General features: G+C 49.8%; 1 protein-coding gene across 1 annotated transcript in view; it reads right to left on the reverse strand.

The window, feature by feature from the left end:
* The window catches only part of LOC138755660 (charged multivesicular body protein 4b-like), a 50,097-nt gene that overhangs the window by 29,227 nt on the left and 4,064 nt on the right, over positions 1 to 16,806 (reverse strand). The window contains exon 2 of the mRNA XM_069922050.1: positions 13,226 to 13,404. Within this exon, the coding sequence (XP_069778151.1) occupies positions 13,226 to 13,313 (88 nt within the window). The 5' untranslated portion in view covers positions 13,314 to 13,404. The remainder of the gene's footprint in view (positions 1 to 13,225; positions 13,405 to 16,806) is intronic.

A 16,806-nucleotide genomic window follows, 5' to 3' on the forward strand; every position in this document is an offset into this window, starting at 1 on the left:
TTCCTAACTCGTAGCCTTGTAATGTCTGAGAAAAAAAATGCAATCAGCCTGCCCACCTGGTTGAGGGTAGTGGTGAGGGCTATGACTAAAACATCGTTTCCACTTCCACTTCTTGTCCACCGCGTCTTTCGCAATATGGTTTCAGAGGTAGATAAAAGCTATTTGGGCTTCAGCCAAGAGGGGGAAATTAATGGCTTTTAAGAGAGGGCGAATCTTATCAGCCTATTGAAGGATCCACTAGGTGTAATATGAGAAAAACCCCAGGCATCCTCTCAAAGCCTTTGTGGTCATGGGAACGGGGAGCTTATCCTATCAGGATCAGGACCAGTGTTGCCATTCTCTGCCACGTAACCAAGAATAGCTAGACGTTTAGTCCTGAACACGCACTTGTCAGAGTTACAAGTGAGGTTCAGGGCTTTCGCCACGTGGAAAAAAATCTGAATGTTGGTGTCATGGTCTTCCAAGGAGTGGCCGCAGATGGTGACATTATTGATGTGGGGAATGGTAACCTTCAACCCATACTCGTCCACCATTCTGTCCCTCTGCCTCTGGAAAATAGAAATCCCATTAGTGATACTGAAAGGGACCCTCCGGAATTGAAAGAGATGATCGTTAGCCTCAAATGTCGTATTTGGACAGTCCTCGGAATGGATTGGCAGCTGGTGATAGGCTGCTTTCAGGTCAATGGTTGAATAGACCAGATACCGTGCAATGCCATTCAAGGGAGGGCGTATGCATCCAGGAGTGTCAATTACTAGCTGTGATAGTACAGATTCTATCATCAATGTGTATATGTACAGATTGTAGTGTAGGATGACTGTGATTGGCTGAGACCTACTGGCAGGTCTTAAAGGATTGCTCCTAGCTTGACCAGGTCATTCTGGACTGGTTGACCTACTTGTGATATGCTCTAGTCTTTTAGTTAATAAAAGCCTTGGTTTGGATTAACAAGTCTTTGGTTTTTTCGACACGCTCTACAATTTTATTAACTAAAATTTTGAAGAGATGGAGCGTATGGTACGGCTGGAACGCCTCGACATCGACCCACAGTCAGCTACAGCCTCTAATGACTTTAAGCACTGGGTGAGATGCTTTGAAACATACTTACAGCTCTCTGACCCTCCCGTGATAGAGGACAGCCATCGACTACTAATACTGATGACTATGGTGTCTCAGAGAGTCTACCAGAGTGTCCAGGACGCGACCACTTACACCGCAGCCATGAAGGTGCTGAAAGGGCTCTACGAGCGACCTGTTAACAGGGTCTATGCTCGGTACAAACTTGCCACAAGGAGGCAACAGCCTGGTGAGTCCTGTAGAGCTTATATTCAGGCACTAAGGGCAATGGGCAGGGACTGTGCCTGCACAGACAGAACTGCTGCAGAGACCACAGACTATCTCATTCGGGATGCCTATGTGGCCAGGGTTCAATCAAATGAGGTGAGGCAGCACCTGCTAGAGCACGGGGGTGAAAACCTAGAGGACGTAATCTGGATCGCAGAGACGATGGAGGCTGCGGTCTCAAGTATGGACATGTACTCTCGGGGCTGGACCCCACACTCTGATGTGAATAGGATGCCCTCCCTCTACCCTACTACCTCCCCGGTACACCGACGGCCTGTCGGCTGCCGCTACGCTGCCCAATGCAACCCCGAAGTGTTATTTCTGTGCGAGGAACAAGCACAGCAGGTCCCAGTGCCTGGCGAGAAAAGCCAGGTGCCAGAAGTGCCTTAAAAATAGCCACTTTGCTGTAGTCTGTCGCTCCAAAATGGCCACCATCAAACACAGTGCCTCGTGTGAAGCCCAATCCCCACCCTCCCATTCAAACACTTCTTCCTCAGAGCTCTTGTCCAATGAGAGCGAGGGCTCCACCATGCGGCAGTGCCTGACGTCATGGGGCAAACGCCGAGCACACAAGGAACAACCCACCCTCGCTGCAATAACATTCACCCTACCTCACGAAGCAACATCTGACCAGGCCCCTGCCCCGATCTCAACGGCCGCCACCGCTGCCATCATCACTGAGCCCACCGCCGCCATCATCGCCGACTGTGGACCCGCCACCACCAAGGCAGCTGACCAGGAACTTGCAGCTGCAATCAACACTACTGACCCGGTACCCACCGATGCTGCCGACCGGAGACACGCCAACGCTACCGACCAGGCACCCGCCGCCACCGACCGCCCAACTGACAACCCCACCGCCGACAGCAAGCAGCAACCCCCAACACTTACCGTTGGCTGGCCGATACCCCCAGCAGGCTGCAGGCAGCAACACCAACTACTCAACGCTGTCTTTTCAGGCCCAACTGTTTGCGTGATGTCATCATGCAGGACTCCACTGTACCCATTACAAGTCTCTGCATCAGTAACCCTCGACCAGGATTTTACCCATCCCCTCACAAAAGCAATGGAACTAATTAAAGTAAATGGACACTATACCAATTGCTTATTTGACTCGGGGTCATCTGACAGTTTTATCCACCCAGACCTGGCCCACCGTTGCGGATTGGCTATTCTCCCCACTGCACAGAGAATTTCATTGGCGACCAGATCGCACTCGACTGGGGTAAAGGGGTATTGCGTGGCGACCCTGAAAGTCCAGGGCATCACGTTCACAGACTTCAAACTATTAGTTCTTCCCCAATTGTGCACCCCTGCACTGCTGGGACTGGATTTTCAGTGCCAGTTTCAAACAGTTTCCCTGCACTTTTGGGGGGCTCAAGCTCCACTCCACCCCAGAAGCTTCCTGCCAGTGGCAGCCCGAACCACCCACTCCCACACCTCGGGGCCTCTCCTATAGTCTCTCCACCCTCTGAGTTGCTCCGCCAGCGCTTTTCGTAAACCTCACCCCTGGCTGGAAGCCTGTGGCCACCAAAAGCCGGCAGTATAGTTATGAACACAGGAAATTTATCACAAGCGAGGTGCGCAGACTGCTGGACGAGGGCATTATCGAACCTAGCTCGAGTCCATGGAGGGCCCAGGTAATGGTTGTTAAAAATGGGGAGAAGCCGCGGATGGTGGTTGACTTCAGCCAAACAATCAACTGCTTCACACTTCTGGATGCGAACCCCCTTCCACAGATCACGGATGTAATGAATTAGATCGGCCAATACAGTGTATTTTCCAACATTGACTTACGTTCGGCCTATCATCAGCTCCTGATCCGCCGAGAAGACCGACCTTTCATGGCCTTCTAAGCGAATGGGCAGCTGTATCAATTCCTCAGGGTACCCTTTGGGGTCACAAATGGCATCGCGGTCTTCCAGCGGGAAATGGACCGGATGGTGGACCAGAACGGGCTGATTGCTACTTTCCCGTATCTGGACAATGTCACCATCTGCGGCCATGACACGGAGGATCATGATGCCAACCTTGAGAAATTTTTTCAAACTGCAATTCAGCTGAACTTGACCTACAATTTCGACAAGTGTGTCTTCCAGACCACTCAGCTCGCAATTCTAGGTTGTGTGGTGAAGAACGGGGTGGTCATACCAGACCCTGACCGCAGGCGTCCCCTCATGGTCTTGCCCCCCCACACCCAGAAGGCATTCAGACGCTGCCTGGGCTTTTTCTCTTACTATGCCCAATGGGTTCCACACTATGCCGACAAGGCATGGCCACTCATCAAGATCACCTCCTTCCCCCTGTCAACCGAAGCCAGAGCAGCCTTCGACCGCATCAAATCAGACATCATTACTGCAAAGCTGCACGCCTTCGATGAGTCCATTCTGTTCCAAGTCAAGAGCGATGCATCCAACTTTACACTGGCAGCCACTTTGAACCAGGCTGGCCGGCCAGTAGCCTTCTTCTCCAGAACCCTCCAGAGTCCTGAGAGCCGACACTCCACTGTTGAGAAGGAGGCCCAGGCCATAGTCGAAGCAGTACATCGTTGGAGATACTACCTCACTGGCAGGCGCTTTACACTGCTGACCAACCAACGCGCGGTCTCCTTCATGTTTAGCAATACCCAGTGAGGTAAGATCAAGAATGACAAAATCGCCAGGTGGAGAATCAAGCTCTCCACCTTTAATTATGACATACTGTATCAGCCTGGTAAACTCAACGACCCGCCAGATGTGGTCTCTGGGGGGACGCGCCAACATACAACTGGACAGGCTGTAGAGACTCCACGAGGAGCTCTGTCATCCAGGGGTCACTAGGTTCGCGCAATTTGTCAAAGCTCGCAACCTGCCCTACACGGTCGAGGAGATTCGCTCCATGACCTGAGCCTGCCCGGTGTGCGCTGAGTGCAAGCCCCACTTCTTCTGACCGGAGAACACCCACGTCATCAAAGCTACCCACCCCTTTAAACATCTCAGCATAGACTTCAAGGGGCCCCTACCGTCAACCAAACGTAACACCTACATCCTTACGGCCATCAACAAGTACTCCCGCTTCCCGTTCGCTGTGCCCTGCTCGGACATGACTGTCTCCTCAGTCATAGAGGCCCTGCACAGCATCTTCGCCATCTTGGGTACCCCAGTTACATCCACAGTGATGGGGGTCCTAGATTATGAGCACAGAGCTGCAGAAGTACCTTCTGGAGTGCGGTATTGCTTCAAGCAGGACCATCAGCTATAACCCATGTGGTAATGGGCAAGTCGAAAGGGAGAATGCCACCGTCTGGAAAGCGGTTACACTTGCTCTCCTGTCCAAAGGTTTCCCCACCTCTCACTGGCAGGATGTGCTCACTAGTGCCCTACACTCCATCCGCTCCCTCCTATGCACCGTGACCAATGCTTCCCCCCCCCACCCCATAAAAGGATGTTCTCTTTCCCAAGGAAATCCAAATCGGCAACGACCATACAAGCGTAGCTCACGGTTCCCGGTCCTGTCCTCTTACGACGCCACATCCTGTACTCAAAGAATGACCCCTTTGTTGACCGAGTTACTCTGCTCCATGCGAACCCGCATTATGCCTACGTTGAGTACCCGGGCGGGCGGGAGGACACAGTCTTGGTAAGGGACCTGGCCCAAGCCAGATCAGACACAGCAGTGCCTTTAACCCAACCTCCCCCTATTCCTTCTCCCCCAGGTCATGTGCTTGAACAGAGGGACCAGCACCACCCCACCAGCTCAGGCCAGACTGTCGACAATGCCATTGGGGAATTGAGTGAAGCAGTGGCCGCACCCTACGGGTCTGCCGGCGACACGACTCCGGTGACCCCAATCCCAGCACCAAGGTGGTCACGCCAGATGGTCAGGCCCCCTGACCGGTCAGCCCCTAACCCCCATCCACCCTGGGATCAGTTCTCAAAGAAGGGGTGAATGTGATAGTACAAATTCTATCACCAATGTGTATATGTACAGATGGTAGTGTAAGATGACTGTGATTGGCTGAGAGTGTAGCCACACCTATTGGCAGGTCTTAAAGGATTGCTCCTAGCCAGACCAGGTCATTCTGGACTGGTCGACCTACTTGTGATATCCTCCAGTCTTTTAGTTAATAAAAGCCTTGGTTTGGATCAACAAGTCTTTGTTCTTTCGACACGCTCTACACTAGCCTGGACTTTTTACCACTACCACTTGCGTTCTCCACGGACTGGTGCTAGGTTCAATTATACCTTTGTCGAGCAGACATTGTGTCTCAGACTTTATAAAATCTCAGTCTTCTATACTAAACCTCCTGCTCTTGGTAGCAATGGATTTGCAGTCTGAGGATAGATTCGAGAAGGGGGTCGGGGGGGATCGATATTCAATGTGGAGAGGCTGCATGTGGGTTTTGATTTTAGGGGCCCTCCATTCCAAACCGTTATGGGGAAAGGGGACCAGAATACACCAAGGTGACGTAGGAAATCCAGACCAAACAACACCGGAGCACACAATTTATCAAGTATATACAAGCAAAATTTACAGAACTTTCCACCCCCCCTTCAAATGACAGGTGTACTAACCAATGCTGTTGAATACGTGAAGAATACGAATGAGACGCAAGGAATATGTGATAATTGGAAAGATACATCTTTAGGTTGTATTCCTGCACAGTCTGTGAGTCTATAAAGCTTTCAGTAGAGCCTGTGTTGATTAGGCATTTAGAGGAATGTCCGTTTACCTTCACAATCACTATGGAGTTGCTGAGCTGGTGAGGTCTGTCCTGATCTAGGACCTTGGAGGCTAGGTCCCCAGAGACTCCATACTCCTCACTCAAGTGGCCCTCACCATCCCGGGTTGCCCAACGTGGGTAAGATGGCATCGACCCCATGGTGCGACAAAATGGCTGCCCTCCTTCTTCCTCTGACGATGGCGTAGAGTTTGAATTTGGGTTGCAGCAAGATGGCTGCTGAGCCTTTTCGCATCATTTCCTTACTGCCACCCTCTGTCAGCATGAGCGTAGCAAGTGGGTTCAGGTGAATTCAGGGCAGATGGCTAGGGTCTGGAATCGGATCCAGGAGCGGTGCAAGCCTCTGACTTCCCCTGCACGGCAAACCCTCTGCCGATGCCCTTTTTTGTCACAGCCGGAACATACTGAGTCTTTTGCCAGGCAATGAGATTGTGGATGCTCTTGCCACAGAAAAAGCTCTCTAGCATGGAGCACAACAGCCATTTGGGCTGGGGTAGTGGGAGCAGCTGGTCCTTGGAAGGGGTCACCTAGGTGAGTGAGCTCCCTGGCTTCAAGGTCGTCGTTCTCGAGCTTGGCCTGTTCCAGAGATTTGGCCAGCTCAACGTGGCTAGCCAGGACCTTCTTACCCAACTAGAGTAGTTGCTGCCTCATGTACCTTGAGCGGACCCCCGCAACTCTAGTGTCGCAGATCTGTTCTTCTTCATGAATGCAGCCCATAGCTGCTGCATACCTGCACTTCTTGGCAAGCATCCACAGATCCAGCAGGTAGTCATCAATTGTCTCTCCTGGCCATTGGCGACGTAGAGCGAATCAATGCCTCACTAGGACCTCATTTTATGACTTCAGGTACCTAGCCTTCAACATATCGATGGCAGCGTCATATGTAGAGCAGTCCCTGATGACTGCATAACCTTTCGTTCATACCCTTGAAACGATTGCGGACCTCCTGAGTTCATTGGTGTGGAAGACATCTCTGGTCACGTTCAAGTAAGACTGGAAGCAGTCTATCTAGTACGCGAGCTCCTCAGCCGCGTCAGGGTACAGAGGGTCTATCAGTTGCATACCTGGCTTGAGTTGTGCTTCCATCATTTAGAGAATAAGCTAATAAAATTGTAGTGTGAATAAAAGCTCTCACAACTGGGAGGAGAACAAGCACTTTTATTAGCTTATAACTAAGGGTAGGGTTTCACAGTAGTCTTCAGAAGGTTTCTGGGTTTAGCCGGGAAACCAGGGTTCTTTGTGAGCAGATGGGGGCAGAGCCGGGAGGCAGGGCCAGCCATCAGCACAACACATTACCAGTGAATCCCAGTTCACTGCACCTATAACATGCTATGATGCATCCAGCAAGTATTCTTTTAATGGTCCATCTATAGAAGTTGTTAAGGGGATTGTGAGATATGCTGAACATCCTTAATTTTCTCAGTAGAGGTGTTGATATGCTTTCTGAACCATCACATCAAAGTGGATAGTCCAGGTTACTTCATTGGAAACATTTCCTCCAAAGCTATCTACTCTCTCCAATTCATTATCAGTAGGCACTTTTACACAGCTGCTAAGAAGCAGAAAATATTCACAAATGTTTTGATCCATTGGCAGTGTAAAAATGTTGAGACAGAATTTATTACATAAATTCAATCCCATAATTTTTCCACCAGGACCCCACACTAAATTGACCACTCTGCAAAAATGGGCTCCAAGCCCCAGCCGTCCATTTCCCCCCCTTTCCCCCAGCTGTCACACCCCGCCCCCCGCTTCCCCCCCAGCTGTCACACTCCCCCCCCGCTCCCCCCATCTAACTCCAGATGCGGCAGCAGGGACTCCATGCTGCCGAGTCCAGAGTTCACCTGAGCACCACACCCGCTCGCGACAGGAAGCAGGTGGCAACGGCTCTATGCGGGAGCAATAGCTGTCTTCCTTATCCACAATCCTCCATAATGCTGGAACTGTTCTGTCAGAGCCAGGGATACGTAGACCAGTTCCATCTATATGGGGGATCATGGGTAAGGAAGACAGCCATTGCTCCCACATTGAGCCAGCCACCACCTGCTTCTCTCCCACTGGGTGCTAGGGACAATTCGCCTTTCCACCGAAGGTGAGAGGGCACAAACAGAGTTGGGGGATGGGGGATGATGGTGATAAGGGATGACCTACTCCCACGTCAACCTACCCTTGAGGAAGAAAGGGGTTAAAAGCCAGTGAGAGCAGCCAGATTTTGCAGCATTCTAGTAAGGAGGGCAAGGTGATTCAAAAGGATCAATTAGCATGAGGACTAACCATAGGAATCTATTTTGAACCAATCAACTTGAGAAGGTCTGATAAGAGGCTGTCAATCTTATGTAGAATGGAATTTGTACTTAGTAGTAACTGCATAGGGCAAGAATGTATTGTGTAAACTTTTGATTGGGCCAAATGTAGACCCATGTGTAAACTAAACAAAGGCAAGCTGTGAAACACAAGGTCAGTCTCTGCCAGCCTTTATGGAGAGAGCATTTTTTCTGAGGCCTTGTGCAGATAGCTCACAATTCTGCAGAATAAAATAGTCTGACCAGGACGAATGTTTGGGTGTCGTCATTTCATGATGTCCACCGAATGAACCGGAATCCACACCCCCACCTCAAACGTCCAGCCTCCAAAAGCACCGCAACTCCGAAATCACAACAACTGCAGTGTAAACACTCTGCCTATGTGAACAGCCATTCTGGAGATAAGTATGTTAATTTTTCTTCTGTATTTCTCCTTTACTTCTATGTAAAAATGCCAATTATGTGGACAGTGGTGTGGTCCCTGATAAGGTCCTTTATCTTCCTGATGTTAAGAGACAGGTTGTTATCTTACACCACGGCACTAGACTTTCAATCTCCTTTCTGTATTCAGTCTCATCATCATTCACAATACTGGGTGACTTTTACACAGCCACTAATGTTCCAGGATATTTGCGGCTTTTTTACACTACGCCTTCTGTGTAAAAGGCACCAACACGGAATGGGGGGGTTGGCATTGTTCCAGTTTCATTTTTTTTTCCAGCAGCAGAGGTAGTAACAGTGCTGGAATGCCGTCTGTGTAAAAGAGGCGATCTGTCATTCCAGGCCCATGAAGGAAAAAGATGTGCTTGTATACTTTTTTTTAGTTTATTTACTGGTAAGCATTTAAAAATTGGACCAAACATGCAAGTAGCACAACAGGAAATATCTTAATAATAATACTGCTGCCCCACTCTCTCCTGATGGCCCACTGCCTGCTCTCTGTTGCTGTGGGCCCCTCATGGAGAGTGGGGAGATGGCAATCACAAAATGTGACTGGGTCCAGCACCCACCCGGTAAGGTATCATTCCCAGTGCATTGCTGATTTGACAATAGGTCTGCCAATTGAGCTGCAGCAAAGGTAAAAGGCAGAGTCGATCTGGCTGACAGCAAGTACTTCACTAGGGAATACCTGACTGGCAGGCACTTTGGGTTTAGCCCATCTTGAATGTCTATGCATGCTCCCATAAATGCAGAAGTCTGAAATGAGCTGGTGGTGAAATAGTGATGCATCCTCTACTAGACTCATTGTTTTATTAGGTGGATGAAGCACTGATATATTGCTGGGATCTAATTCATAAGTATACATTTCATGATTTTGATAGGACAGAAGGATTTCAAATAGGATTTGACCATTCATGAATAAGATAAAAAGTATGTATCGAAGGGTACTGAATCTGGAACTCTATGGAAGGAGGGTGTGAACTGCTCAGTTACTGAATGTATTCAAGACAGTCACTGACATACCTTCAGATATTAAGGATGAGGAGATTAGTGTTAGGGAGTGGCATTGTGATAAAAGACCAGCCCCTACACTGATCCCTCTGCCCCATTCTCAGCTGACCCCAGGTGTCTCTTGTCACCTTGTGCAGTGAGTAAGCTGGTCTGCAGGTTTGTCCTCAGTTTGAAACATCTGAAGTCCCCAATGTTATCTTTCATTAACTGTCACCAGCCCCCAACGATAGATAGCGGTGATTAGTAAGGGATTACTTAAGGTGGTGTGTGAGTGGAAAGCAAGTTTGAAAATCACTGCTATAGATCAATACTTACAGTAGATTTTCCCATGCTCTTTTATAAATTGTGTGTATGTTTTAATAAATTGTATACGTATTTTCCCACGCTCTTTATATATTGTGCGTATGTGTTTTATTCTCACTACAATTTTCCCACACTTTTCTATTAATTGCTGTGTTAATAAAAGTAAAGTTTGATTACAAAACCTTGTGTCTAAACTTGTCTCTATCGAACCTAACACTTTCTCAGCACAACAATGACCAGTGCAGGGACTGACAGCGTGCTGCCAGGAGAGTCTCCCGACAGCCAGCCACCTGCCATTTTTGGAAAAAAAAGTGGGTCTAACATGCCATCAAATACAGGCATGTTATATGTGCACTAGATGCAAACGCTGTTTTGTTATACTGTAATGGAATATATATATTTGGGAGAATTTGGTAAAATTAGAGTAGGTTACATACATACACACATTTAAAAACAGATCTTATTTGAAATACTGAAGAATTCATATTCAGTGGAATTTACAGAAACTATGGAGAATGCTATGCACATTTCACAAGTAGGTGCTAATTGAAATGACATCATAAAATGAATAGACCATTGTTTTGGGATGGAGACACTCTGGCTGTTTGCAAGTATCTTTCGCACTTACAGAAAGGTCACTCCTAGGTTTTGTTTACCTAAAGGCAACAGCTTGACCAAGAAGACTAACTCCTATTGTTTGCTGAAGAAGGAGGGGGTTTTGTGGCAAGTGAGAGCATCACATGGGCTTTCTAGCAGTCTCAGTTGGGGGGGAGAAAGAGAGAGAGAGAGAGAGAGAGAGAGAGAGAGAGAGAGAGATTAAACAAGCTCTCTCAGCCAGTGTGTGTGTGAGACTGAAAGCAGCTGAACAGTGCAAGCCAAGAAGCTTGTTGGACCTGAAGAAAAGCTCCAGAGCGGCAGATGGCTGGAAGTGCTATCTGTCTGATGTTTCTTTTGGAATAAGGGAAAACAGAAAGGAACTCTGTGGTCACCTGAAAAAAAGAGGTTATCATCTGGAGAACCCTGATAGGGCAAGTTTCATCAGCAAGACATTGAGGTGATTAATGGTGGTATCTCAGTTGTGGAAATCCTGGAACAACATATATCTCTCTGCAAACCCTACAAGAACCTTCCTGAGCAGTAAACATTCACCTTTTGAGCACCAACGCCTGGTGAACTTTATACATGTTAAATTCTGTGCACAGAATAAGAATTGCCTGCAACCAGTGAACTTGGAAGAATGAGAAGTGAGATTGAACTATAAACCAAAGAACTTTTCTTACATTTACACACACATCATATACACGTGCACTTAGAATTCGAAGGGGGTTAAGTTGGGTTTAGTTAAGTTAATAGAGATTAGTTAAAGTTTGATTCTGTTTTCATGTTTAAAGATAATTAAAAACAACTTTTGTTTAAGTAACCATTTGTTGCGGTGAATATCTATTGCTGCTCGGTTTTGGGGTCCTTTGGGGTCATAATAACACGACCCACCTCTTTTGCTCCTGGAAATGACATACTGACCCGGCATTATGCCGGCTTTGTTTGGTTCAGTGTAAACAACCAATGCTGGCTTAATGCCAGGTCTTCTTAGCAGCAATATTGTGGGATTTCTGTGTAAAAAGCATCTTGGGGTCATATTTGGCTATAATACAAGTTTGGTAGACCACCCATCTACGCAATCAATAGAGTTCCTATTATTCTTTTATTTTAATAACATCACTTTGATCTGCCCATGTTTTAGCTCATCTTCGTTCATGCTATTCAAACATAATTCTGTCCATCCTCCTCATTCTATACTTCACAAACTTGCCTGCAAAATTCCTGCTTTGAATTGAATCTTATTCCTGTACCTTGCCAAATTATTGTGACTCAACGTTAAAGAGCAGCAGTATTTAAAAGCTCTCATCTTATTTCAAATCTGTCCATGGCCACCTCGAACCTCCTCCAGCCATGCTACCTCATGAGGACTCTACTTTTCTATCCTTGCTTCTTAATTTTTTTTCCAAAATTTACTGTTCTGCTGTGCTTACAGACATTAAGTTCATTACCTTTGGAATATTTTTTCCTGAATCTCTTCAGTTGTCTAACAGTCATTAATAGTTTTCAATGCCCCTTAAAATCATCTCTTTGATCAAATGTTGGTGGTTTGCCCTCGTGTAGTGATTTTTGATTGATAACAGAATCACTGTAAATCCACAAAATTAAATAGAAGTAGTTGAATTGAATACAAAGAGAATCACCTTGATTATATATGTTAAGAGAGCAGTAAAGCAGTTTATTTCTTGAACTCAACTGGCCCCAAAATTTTGTTTCCATTATGCTCATTTATTTTGATGTAAAACTTGGTCAATTTGGAACGGTTGGACCTGAAGAAAAGCTCCAGAGCGGCAGATGGCTGGAAGTGCTATCTATCTGATGTTTCTCTTGGAATAAGTGAAAACTGAAAGGAACTCTGTGGTCACCAGAAAAAAAGAGATCATCATCTGGAGAACCCTGTTGCAGCAAGTTTCATCAGCAAGACATTGAGGGGACTAATGGTGTACCTCAGTTGTGGAAATCCTGGAACAACATATATCTCTCTGCAAACCCTACAAGAACCTTCCTGAGCAGTAGAAAGAAATGGAAGTTGCCCAACTAGTCCCTCTCCTTACCTTTTTAATCAGGACGCCTCGTGACATTTTTCCATACCGTGATGAAGGGTTCAAGCCCAAAACATTGGTTATGTATTTTTATCGTTGCTAATATAAAGGACACCGTTTGAGCTGTTGTGTTTCTCCAGCGCTGTTTTTACATAAATTCATCAGTTACTTTCACTTACCATATGCAATGTTGCGTTTAACTCTCGTTGTTACAATACTATTGATTTAATCAAGATGAAGAACATTTAAAGCCTCTGATCCCACGTTTCTGGTTCTCTGCACCTGTGCACAGGTACCTGTACCCCTGATACTGTGTACATTTTGTAACGACCCTGCCCTAGTGCTGTGGACACACAATGTCCCTTTGTGCCATATATAGAGCGACGTCCCTGTTCCTAGCACAATATTCCTGCCTCTGGAACCAGATTCGGTGCAATGTTCCCTTGCAACGTGCTGCTTCCTACCTCGTTTGTTTTTGGTGCCGTTTTTCCGGGCGATTTCCAGCTCTCTCCCGATCCTGTTCTCCAGGTATTCCTGCTTCTTGGTCAACATCTCCTCGGTCGCCCGGAGGCGGTGGAGGGCCTCCAGCGGGCTCGGCCCCTGTTTCCTGGAGCGGGACGATCCCGAGGAGCTCGAGCTGCCCCTGAAGAAGTTTGAAACTTTGCTCATAACGACCAAGAGCAGGGAACGCAGTGAAACTCGCAGCTCACAGCCAGCAGACCACCTGTCACTCAGCAAGGAGGCGGGTCACACCTAGCAGACTACCTGTCACTCAGCAAGGAGGCGGGTCACACCCAGCAGACCACCTGTCACTTAGCAAGGAGGCGGGTCACACCCAGCAAACCACCTGTCACTCAGCAAGGAGGCGGGTCACACACAGCAGACCACCTGTCACTCACCAAGGAGGCGGGTCACAGTCAGCACACCACCGGTCACTAAGTAAGGAGTTGGGTCACACCCAGCAGACCACCTGTCACTTAGCAAGGAGGGGGGTCACACCCAGCACACCACCTGTCACTCACCAAGGAGGCGGGTCACAGTCAGCACACCACCTGTCAATAAGTAAGGAGTTGGGTCACACCCAGCAGACCACCTGTCACTTAGCAAGGAGGGGGGGTCACACCCAGCACACCACCTGTCACTCAACAAGGAGGCGGGTCACAGTCAGCAGACCACCTGTCACTCAGCAAGGAGGCGGGTCACAGTCAGCAGACCATCTGTCACTCAGCAAGGAGGCGGGTCACAGCCAGCAGACTACCTGTCACTCAACAAGGAGGCGGGTCACACCTAGCAGACCACCTGTCACTTAACAAGGAGGCGGGTCACACCCAGCACGCCACCTGTCACTCACCAAGGAGTTGGGTCACACCCAGCAGACCACCTGTCACTTAGCAAGGAGGGGGGTCACACCCAGCACACCACCTGTCACTCACCAAGGAGGGGGGGTCACACCCAGCACACCACCTGTCACTCACCAAGGAGGCGGGTCACAGTCAGCACACCACCTGTCACTAAGTAAGGAGTTGGGTCACACCCAGCAGACCACCTGTCACTTAGCAAGGAGGCGGGTCACAGTCAGCACACCACCTGTCACTAAGTAAGGAGTGGGTCACACCCAGCAGACCTCCTGTCACTTAGCAAGGAGGCAGGTCACACCCAGCACACCACCTGTCACTCAGCAAGGAGGCAGGTCACACCTAGCAGACTACCTGTCACTCAGCAAGGAGGCGAGTCACACCCAGCAAACCGCCCGTCACTCAGCAAGGATACGAGTAGATTATCTGTCAATCACCAAGTAGGCAGGTCACACCCAGCAAACCGCCTGTCACTCAGCAAGGAGAAGGGTCACACCCAGCAGACCACCTGTCACTCAGAAAGGAGGCGGGTCACAGTCAGCAGACCATCTGTCACTCAGCAAGGAGGCGGGTCACACACAGCAGACCACCTGTCACTCAACAAGGAGGGGGGGTCACACCCAGCACACCACCTGTCACTCACCAAGGAGGCGGGTCACAGTCAGCACACCACCTGTCACTAAGTATGGAGTTGGGTCACACCCAGCAGACCACCTGTCACTTAGCAAGGAGGGGGGTCACACCCAGCACACCACCTGTCACTCACCAAGGAGGGGGGGTCACACCCAGCACACCACCTGTCACTCACCAAGGAGGCGGGTCACAGTCAGCACACCACCTGTCACTAAGTAAGGAGTTGGGTCACACCCAGCAGACCACCTGTCACTTAGCAAGGAGGCGGGTCACACCCAGCACACCACCTGTCACTCAGCAAGGAGGCGGGTCACACCTAGCAGACTACCTGTCACTCAGCAAGGAGGCGGGTCACACCTAGCAGACTACCTGTCACTCAGCAAGGAGGCGGGTCACACCCAGCACGCCACCTGTCACTCACCAAGGAGTTGGGTCACACCCAGCAGACCACCTGTCACTTAGCAAGGAATGGGGTCACACCCAGCACACCACCTGTCATTCAGCAGGGAGGCGGGTCACACACAGCAGTCCACCTGTCACTCAACAAGGAGGCGGGTCACAGTCAGCATGCCACCTGTCACTCAGCAAGGAGGCGGGTCACACCTAGCAGACTACCTGTCACTCAGCAAGGAGGCGGGTCACACCCAGCACGCCACCTGTCACTCACCAAGGAGTTGGGTCACACCCAGCAGACCACCTGTCACTTAGCAAGGAGGGGGGGTCACACCCAGCACACCACCTGTCACTCACCAAGGAGGCGGGTCACAGTCAGCAGACCACCTGTCACTCAGCAAGGAGGCGGGTCACAGCCAGCAGACTATCTGTCACTCAGCAAGGAGGCGGGTCACACCTAGCAGACTACCTGTCACTCAGCAAGGAGGGGGGGTCACACCCAGCACACCACCTGTCACTCACCAAGGAGGCGGGTCACAGTCAGCACACCACCTGTCACTAAGTAAGGAGTTGGGTCACACCCAGCAGACCACCTGTCACTCAGCAAGGAGGCGGGTCACAGCCAGCAGACCACCTGTCACTCACCAAGGAGTTGGGTCACACCCAGCAGACCACCTGTCACTTAGCAAGGAGGGGGGGTCACACCCAGCACACCACCTGTCACTCACCAAGGAGGCGGGTCACAGTCAGCAGACCACCTGTCACTCAGCAAGGAGGCGGGTCACAGCCAGCAGACTATCTGTCACTCAGCAAGGAGGCGGGTCACACCTAGCAGACTACCTGTCACTCAGCAAGGAGGGGGGGTCACACCCAGCACACCACCTGTCACTCACCAAGGAGGCGGGTCACAGTCAGCACACCACCTGTCACTAAGTAAGGAGTTGGGTCACACCCAGCAGACCACCTGTCACTCAGCAAGGAGGCGGGTCACAGCCAGCAGACCACCTGTCACTCAGCAAGGAGGCGGGTCACACCTAGCAGACTACCTGTCACTCAGCAAGGAGGCGGGTCACACCCAGCAGACCACCTGTCACTTAGCAAGGAGGCGGGTCACACCCAGCAAACCACCTGTCACTCAGCAAGGAGGCGGGTCACACACAGCAGACCACCTGTCACTCACCAAGGAGGCGGGTCACAGTCAGCACACCACCGGTCACTAAGTAAGGAGTTGGGTCACACCCAGCAGACCACCTGTCACTTAGCAAGGAGGGGGGTCACACCCAGCACACCACCTGTCACTCACCAAGGAGGGGGGTCACACCCAGCACACCACCTGTCACTCACCAAGGAGGCGGGTCACAGTCAGCACACCACCTGTCACTAAGTAAGGAGTTGGGTCACACCCAGCAGACCACCTGTCACTTAGCAAGGAGGGGGGGTCACACCCAGCACACCACCTGTCACTCAACAAGGAGGCGGGTCACAGTCAGCAGACCACCTGTCACTCAGCAAGGAGGCGGGTCACAGTCAGCAGACCATCTGTCACTCAGCAAGGAGGCGGGTCACAGCCAGCAGACTACCTGTCACTCAACAAGGAGGCGGGTCACACCTAGCAGACCACCTGTCACTTAACAAGGAGGCGGGTCACACCCAGCACACCACCT

Source organism: Narcine bancroftii, chromosome 2 (assembly GCF_036971445.1).
Source record: "Narcine bancroftii isolate sNarBan1 chromosome 2, sNarBan1.hap1, whole genome shotgun sequence".
Taxonomy (NCBI): Eukaryota; Metazoa; Chordata; class Chondrichthyes; order Torpediniformes; family Narcinidae; genus Narcine; species Narcine bancroftii.